This window comes from Olea europaea, chromosome 20 (assembly GCF_002742605.1).
Source record: "Olea europaea var. sylvestris chromosome 20, O_europaea_v1, whole genome shotgun sequence".
Taxonomy (NCBI): domain Eukaryota; kingdom Viridiplantae; phylum Streptophyta; class Magnoliopsida; order Lamiales; family Oleaceae; genus Olea; species Olea europaea.
Genome location: NC_036256.1, coordinates 12,552,487 through 12,560,101, shown reverse-complemented (window position 1 = coordinate 12,560,101; position 7,615 = coordinate 12,552,487). Strand labels below are relative to the sequence as shown.

The 7,615-nt window shown below is 36.7% G+C and overlaps 1 protein-coding gene across 2 annotated transcripts; it reads right to left on the bottom strand.

The window, feature by feature from the left end:
- Window positions 1–5,034: 5,034 nt before the first annotated feature.
- Window positions 5,035–7,601, bottom strand: LOC111369658. 2 transcript variants are annotated; one of them, XM_022991256.1, is made up of 3 exons: window positions 7,267–7,601; window positions 6,728–7,082; window positions 5,035–5,826 (listed from the first exon to the last, which is right to left on the bottom strand). In XM_022991256.1, exons 2-3 carry the CDS (start codon window positions 6,897–6,899, stop codon window positions 5,402–5,404), a joined length of 597 nt encoding a protein of 198 aa, XP_022847024.1. In that variant the 5' UTR covers window positions 6,900–7,082; window positions 7,267–7,601; the 3' UTR covers window positions 5,035–5,401. The 2 variants fall into 2 exon arrangements, with proteins under 2 accessions (XP_022847024.1, XP_022847025.1); XM_022991257.1 differs by having other exon boundaries at window positions 6,728–7,079.
- Between the last annotated feature and the right edge of the window lie 14 nt (window positions 7,602–7,615).

Here is a 7,615-nt window from a genome sequence, read left to right as displayed (position 1 = left end):
GTCTAATTCGATTGGAATCGAGGCAATGAAAAGTGGTTTTTCATTTCATGATAACTTCAGGTTTGTTCATTTTTGGAGAATTGCTAGTCCAATTCGATTTGAATCGAGCTAATGAAAAGTGGCTTTTGATTTCATGATAACTTTAGGTTAGTTTGTTTTTGGCGAATCGCTAGTCTAATTCGATTGTAATCGAGGAAGAGAACAATGGTTTTTCATTTCATGATAACATCGAATTTGTCCAAATGCACACTTGAGAGGATTCAATATCATTCTGTACCTCTTTAATATTTGGAAAGCTACGTCGAGGTGCTTCACACGGTCCATAGTCTTGAGATTTTTTACTAGCATGTCATCCATATAAATTTTCATGATCTTACCAATGGGGTTCATAAACATCTTGTTGACGAGCCTCCAATAGGTGGCTCCAGTATTCTTCAGGCCAAATGGTCACATGGCAGTCACTACATGGCAGCATTCTGTTGTACTATATTCCTCATATTAGCAACCTTTTTTTTCCACATATCTTACAAAGCATACAATAGTTCCACCGCCTTGCCGGTGATGGTGATAAGTTCGACGGTGGTTGAAATTGGTTCAGAGGATCTCTTCTTCAAAGTCCTCTCTAATGGCCCCTTGCACCAGAACCATCATTGTTATATCAACATCTTTTCTTCCAAAAGATGGGTTTAATCCTTCAGATACTCCTTTCTTCAAGGAGCCAGAACCTAAAATATAACACAATACTTCAAACAGTATTACCTTAGAGCATTCACTTGTTCTTTCTTCAAGAACAAAAGCTTTCTTCAAGTGAGAAGTTGAAATACTTTTTCGATAAGCTTTGCCCTAAGGATGTTCATGGTTATCATGTGGTCTTTTACAAATGGCTACAATCTTGATTTTTGTACGTCCAACATAGCTAATAGATCACAAGGCTCTTGCATCCTTGTAAGCCTGGTCATACACACTAGGGCAAGTCGTTAGCCACATGTGGCCTTCTCTTGCGGTAGATAAAGTGGCCACGTACACTTCAACAGTCAAGTCAGTTGAAACAATAAATATTTGAGTGTAAGAATACTTTAGACATGAGCCCCTTGTGTAAAAAGTGGTTCGGCTTTGGAGAAAATCTGAGTAAATGTAGATAGCAAAGTTATAGTTTGAGAGTCTAAAGTTGCATTACCTTTGGAATGACACATTGTGAAACTTTTATAATATAATATGATGACTAATAATTGTTGGATGAAAATATATGTGGCCTCATAATCAATCAATCATGAACATTTAATGTTAATACCATTTTGTTGTCTAAAATCTAACACAATACTTAAACTTGACCTATTTGGCTGGTTGGGACATTCGTAGCAACGAATTGTCACATCAATCACTCACTGAAAATTGCATAGAGGTTCTTTTGCTAATCTCCTAACAATTTCACCTCATCCATGATAGTTTGGTTCCCCATATGTAGGCCCACATTTGCTAGTCGTATTACTAACACATCGTAGTATTTGAAGCTTTGCTAGAAGAGGAATAACAATTTTCATATTCATCGATCGAAAAATAGATACTAGATAGTACTTGCTCGTACTAAATTCTCTCTTAAGAAATTTAAAAAATGGCAAATGACTTCGTCAAAAGATAGCATGCACCTCACTAATTGTGCGGAGAAAAAAGTGATAATATTTTCATCCTTACCCCCATTTATACTTGGGGGAAAAAATCAAAAGCTTACCTACCAAAAAATGAATAACTCACGTTTTGACATGTATGCCCTAGAAGGGTAGCAATTATAACTCTATGTCTAACGTAGGTAACACTTCATCTGCTATGGATTTCTCATCATTTTGGTATAGAAAAGACACGCTTGAATCCCATAACCGCCACATGGTGAAGGGTATTAATTAATACACCTTCCAAAATGAATATCGCCAACTCATCAAGCTATGTGAATTTTACTTCTGATTGATCAACTGCTTATCATTCGAGAGTAAAGATTCTAATTATGATACCACTAGATTTGGTATGATTTCGCCGATCATAATTAAGCTACTTATTATCACGTTGGGCCTTTCACGAGTACCCACGAATCAAATAAGTGTTCATTCATTCTCCAAACCATTGACTAAGAAATAAAAATCTCTACCCTTGAGAACTCAATCAGGAGAGTTATGTAACAACCAATTATCTGATGTAGGATCGATTAACATATGATCGAAAACAAATGAAGCAAGCAAGTTACCTTGTACACTTTCACCAATTGAGTAGGCACTTGGTGATCCTCTTAATCCTCAAATCCTCCTTTATTTATATTGAAAATCCGTAGGACCTTTGGATACGTGTCACATTTGCTCATAATTGACTCATTGCCACGTCAGCTTATTTCAAAGTCTAGATCAAAGTCTTTTCTAGAGTAAAAAAAATGTATCAAATATTTAGAATACTATTATTGGATAAATTCTTTACTTGTTTCATATTATTCTCAAGGATATTAGATTCATTTTTACATTGAAGGGTTGAACCGATGGAGAACAAAATTTACAAAATTGATAAGCATCATAGCATAAGATCATATTTCTACCATAGTAAAAAGTTGGATATTCAACTACAAAAATAGATTTTATACAATTATTTTAATACAATACCAATAAATCGAGTAACGAATATAGAATTTTACATGTAAAACAAAATAATTCATTGTACAGTGACGAAATCGAGGCAAACCAAAACCAACAAGTTTAAGATAAATATTATATGATTATTATTATGTTTCAAAAGAAGTAAAGTAGAATTTTTGCAAACTTATTTGTTTTCCTTTCTTGTTTATAATTAAGCATTTATTGGGGCCCCCATTCTCATCCATTTTTTTGGAACTTTTTCCAACAACTATGGCCTCAAGGTTAGACAAAGTACATGTCTTCTCTAACAACAGTTGAGAAGTTTGTGTAGATAGCTTTTAAGTGACATTTTCAAATTTGAAACTTTCTATTTATGCCCTTCAATTTATGGTAGGTGTTTGGCACGTGCAAATGCATTTAACACACTGGTATTTGTAGTAGGTGAAATTATTTTGAAACGTCAAAATATGAGTCTCCATTTCATTTTTTCTTTCGACCAATGAAGATGCATAACGGGCTAATGAAAAATATATTTCTGAATTCTTGAAAATGAAGATGTGTTTTCTCCAAAAAAATGTCAAGCGAAACAATTGCATACATGCCATACGTCTTCCACTTATACGCGTTGTATAAATACTAATGTAGTGCTTGCGTCATATGATCACGTAGTCGTTGCCACTATATGTCCTCTTCAATTATTTCATCTAGCTCAACGGCCATTTTATCTTCTTTAGCGAGTAGGTCGATTTCAATTTCATCTTCATCCACTTCTTCAGCTCTATGAGCTGACCATTTTCCCTAGGGAAATTATATATTCTCATTGTGACCACGATCACAGCAGTTTACACTCTTATATTTTAAGCTGGCATTCGATCAAGAATTTTCCATCTCTGTTTTCAAATACCAAACAAATGCTCAATAGCGTTACGGCATGAAGAGTGATAAAAATTAAATTGCTCGCGTGCATTTCGAAACCGACAGCATTGTCCATCCGTTGCTTTGCCTTCTTAAAAATGATATCTAATATCGGAGCCCTACCATATACCTAAGCCTACGTGCGAAAAAAGAGTCAACCAAGTAATATTTTCTGTTCACGGGTTCTGAAAAATTGATCTCTAGACTATGTAAAGCTCGGGCTAATACGTAATTGTCATGTGTGTTCCCTGTGATTCCTGGCAAAACGATCGTAAAGCACATATTGAAATCACACACGACCGGCACATTCTGTATTGGAATCCCCTTTCTTCCAATAAAATCCCCTCTTCTATGTTGTGGAAGTACCGCTCTCACATATGAGGGACGGTCATAATAAAGTTTACAAGTCAGTTTCAAATGTAATTGAAGGCAAAGAGGGAAGATTTCATGAGACTCTGCTGCGTTCTATCGAATGCACCAATGTAGTCCTGTCATTGTACAAGTATTAAGACCATTCTCGTTCTCTTCATGTTCTACCAACAACTAAATTAAATATTTCACTTCGAATACGTAAATTTAACTTGAAATGGGGGATACTACTTCGAATTTAGGTGATAGTGTGCAGTGCCATTGTTGTACATTATATTTGATTTTAGCATGTTAAACGCAAAAGCTACACATGCATGCAATATCATCCTAAGATAATGACATTGTTTGCAACGTATGATCGAACAGAGTTTGTACTTGTCGATACCCTTTGTTGTGTGACAGTATACACAAGAACATTCTCACTTTTTTGTAAATGTCGATGTTCGCGGTGCTCGAAAAGCTATACTCATTGTGGAGAATATGCTAGAAGTGTATGAACATAGGAGAATACATCTCGAATTCCTGAAAACAAGTTTGTAGTTAAATGTGCATGTGTTTGAAACAAGAAAATGTAACCACATCGCATTGTCAGGAACAAGTACCAACGCTGTCTATTCAATGCTAAGTATTCGTGAACAATGTGCTCGACTATTTGACAATATTTAAGCCATGTGTTTATCTCCTCTTCCAACTGCTGCATCATTCTTCATCAGAGCTCATACCGAATTACATGGATTTGATGTTGCAATATGTTTTCGAAGCTGAGTACACTGTTGAGTCACCCGACATCTCTGTGATTATGTGGGCGATATATGTGGTAATAAAAATGGGACTTTAAATATCAAAAGGAAGTGCAAGCCTTGGAAACGAACTTGTATTCTGGGTGAATACTTGCTTTGCTATTACTCCATCAAAGGTTAAAAAAAAAAAAAAAAAAAAGCATAAACGTGCTGCCTGTGTCATTTATGGTAACAAAGTAGGAGTAATAATGAGACTTTAAAAAAAATTCAATTTTCAATGATTTCTTGTACTACTCTTTAATCAAGTTGCATGGAATCCCTACAAAAGCACTTTGGGAACCATATTGTTTCATGCAAAAGCTTGTAATTTCTTCACAACAATCATGTTTGAAATAGAAAATGCAAATTACTATAAGTACACATTAAACGGAAGATTCAAAGTAAGTTGTATATCTAACACCGAAACATGATACAACAATATTCATATAAATGGCCAATAAACTAGAAAAATTACAATTACAACGAAAAATGAAATCACATTGTCCACGTCCGAAATGGAAAACGCTCAGCCCTTACTCAGAAATGCCTTATTATCCCTGTCGAAACAGTACTCTCCAAACTTGAAACGCAATACAGTATCTTAGTAGTATAATAAGAGTTTCAATTTTCTTTATCTTGGAGGAACCACGGGGCGAACAGGTGGAGCTCATCACCCTCCGCCACAGACGACAGAAGTTCGTCGACACACTTGCCTACCAACCTTCCTCACATACAATGTGATATCGCAATTGAAGCTAGATTTCCAACACTGACCATTTGCTCAAGAGAAGCAAAAACCTCATGGACACTGTACTTTTTCCTATGTCCTTTCCCTTTACTATGGCTGCGTTTCCTTTTTTCCCCACCGTGTTTGCCAAAAATATTCATGGACGAGTTAGCTCTATCATCAAGTAAGCATAGATCCCAAGATTCCCGAACAGGGCAACAACTGGAATCGGTTGTCTTCGCGTTGATTGGTAACTCGTCGCCTTCGTCCCGTCTTTCAGTGCCCAAGTCAAAACCACGTTGAGATAGCTTCGATGGGGACAATGCATACTTCATTGAGTTGCCAGTATCGTCAAACAATTTTTCGTACGTGTCATATATCTCGCTACAGTCAAGATTCATGTACTTTGCATATTTTGGGTTCTCTTGAATTGACAATGAACACAACAAATTACATTCGTCTATATAATCATATGTAAATTCAAAAATTAATGTCAAACAGAGAAATGGATTGTGGGGATCAAGACTAAATGGAGAGGAACAACAACTCATTGACAAAATCACACGAACAGCACTAATCCATGGTATTTTCCACCACAGTATCAAGTTCAATACAATTTATATAAACTTGTAACACACTTCAACATACAAAGACGTACTCATCTCTGGGGAGGGTGTATATAATTCAACTCTCAATTGTCCCCAATTCACGATACAAACAATTTCAGAATTAAATCTTCTACATTGCTGTGTTAGGAATTTCAAGTAATGCACAGTGTTTAGCACGGCAATATCAAGTTAGACATAATTTGCAGAAACTTGTAATGGGCAGTCAACATGCAAAAACTCATAATAGACATTTAACATGTTGAAACTGATTTATTCCACAAATGAACTTGAAAATTAAATGCCGAACACGTTTGAGATATAATGTTTTGCGAGGAAATCCCCCCAAAAATCACTGAACTCTGCTAAAAATTCCTTAGGAGGTCACCGAACTTCAGTACGTCCCTGAATGGTCATTGAACTTTTTCGAAGTCCTCCAAGAGGTCATCGAACTTCAAAACGCCCTTGAATGGTCACTGAGCTTTGCAAAAAATCTCTAGGAGGTCAATTACAATATTGAGTGACCTCTCCGGGGGATTTTAGCAAAGTTCAGTGATCATTTAGGGACGTATTGAAGTTCAGTGACCTCTTGGGGGATTTCGACAAAGTTCAGTAACTATTTAGGGACATATTGAAGTTTGGTGAGCTCCTAGGGAATTTTCTACAAAGTTCAGTGACTATTGTGGGATTTCCTCAATGTTTTGTAGAAGGTGAGAGTACCAGGTGCCTTAATTTTTTCTTCCCACCAATATTCAGGAGCGTGGATTCTATGGGTACTCAATTCTAGTGCATTGCAGTAGCTCGAAAAGGTGCTTGTGAGCCATTTGCAAGTATTCCAATAGTTCTTCATTTGCAATATATTCCAGTTCTTTCCCGCTGAGCTGTTGAACATTTTTGCTATATGTTTTCATCCCATTGTTGAAAAGCATTTGCCTTGTCAGGGCATTCGGTAATGACAATTTCACTGGTGGCGATGAAGACTTTGTACTTCGAAGTGTCCCATTTTGCGGACTTACGCACCACAGGCTAGGTCAGTTGCAGGTACTAAGATGCACGGTTGACATGGCATGGGCTACTAGTCGTTTAGGGTTGTGGAAGAAAGGTGGGAAATTAAAACCAACTCAAAATTAACGAAACGAATCGAAAAAAAATACAGGCAAAGATTTAAAAGCCCCGTTTGCGGAAATAAGAACCAAATGATATGTTGGCAGATTTCTACTATTTTAGGTTGAAAAACTAAAAAAAGAAAAAATGTGTACCATATGTTCGGGGTAACGGTGCCCCTAGGATGCGTCTTTTTCCATCGTCAACGGAGTGCTTGTCGGAGAAGTTGATTCGAAGAAAGCGCAGAATATAAAGGCGGGTCGACCACAAAGACGAGGTTGAAAGAGGTGATGGCTGACCGGAAAATGAAGACTTAGTGGTTGTGGGACTATCGACTGGTAACCGGTAAAAAATTGAACAAGCAGGTTTGTTTGGTCAAAATCCTTATCGGTTTGTTTCGTGTGAAAAGCTCTGATTGCAACACAGTAAAACGGCACAATATGGAGAAGGAGAGAATGAAATTGAAGGGTTAAAATGGTAGAGGGCGTTTGTGTACATTTCCAA

Excerpts from the sequence above, each read along its gene's own strand:
- LOC111369658 (XM_022991256.1), bottom strand. The coding sequence starts at position 6,899 with ATGTTCAACAGCTCAGCGGGAAAGAACTGGAATATATTGCAAATGAAG. Across the intron at positions 5,827-6,727 it reads AGAAAAAATTAAGGCACCTG|AGAACCCAAAATATGCAAAG; the intron begins GTACTCTCACCT and ends TGTCAATTCAAG.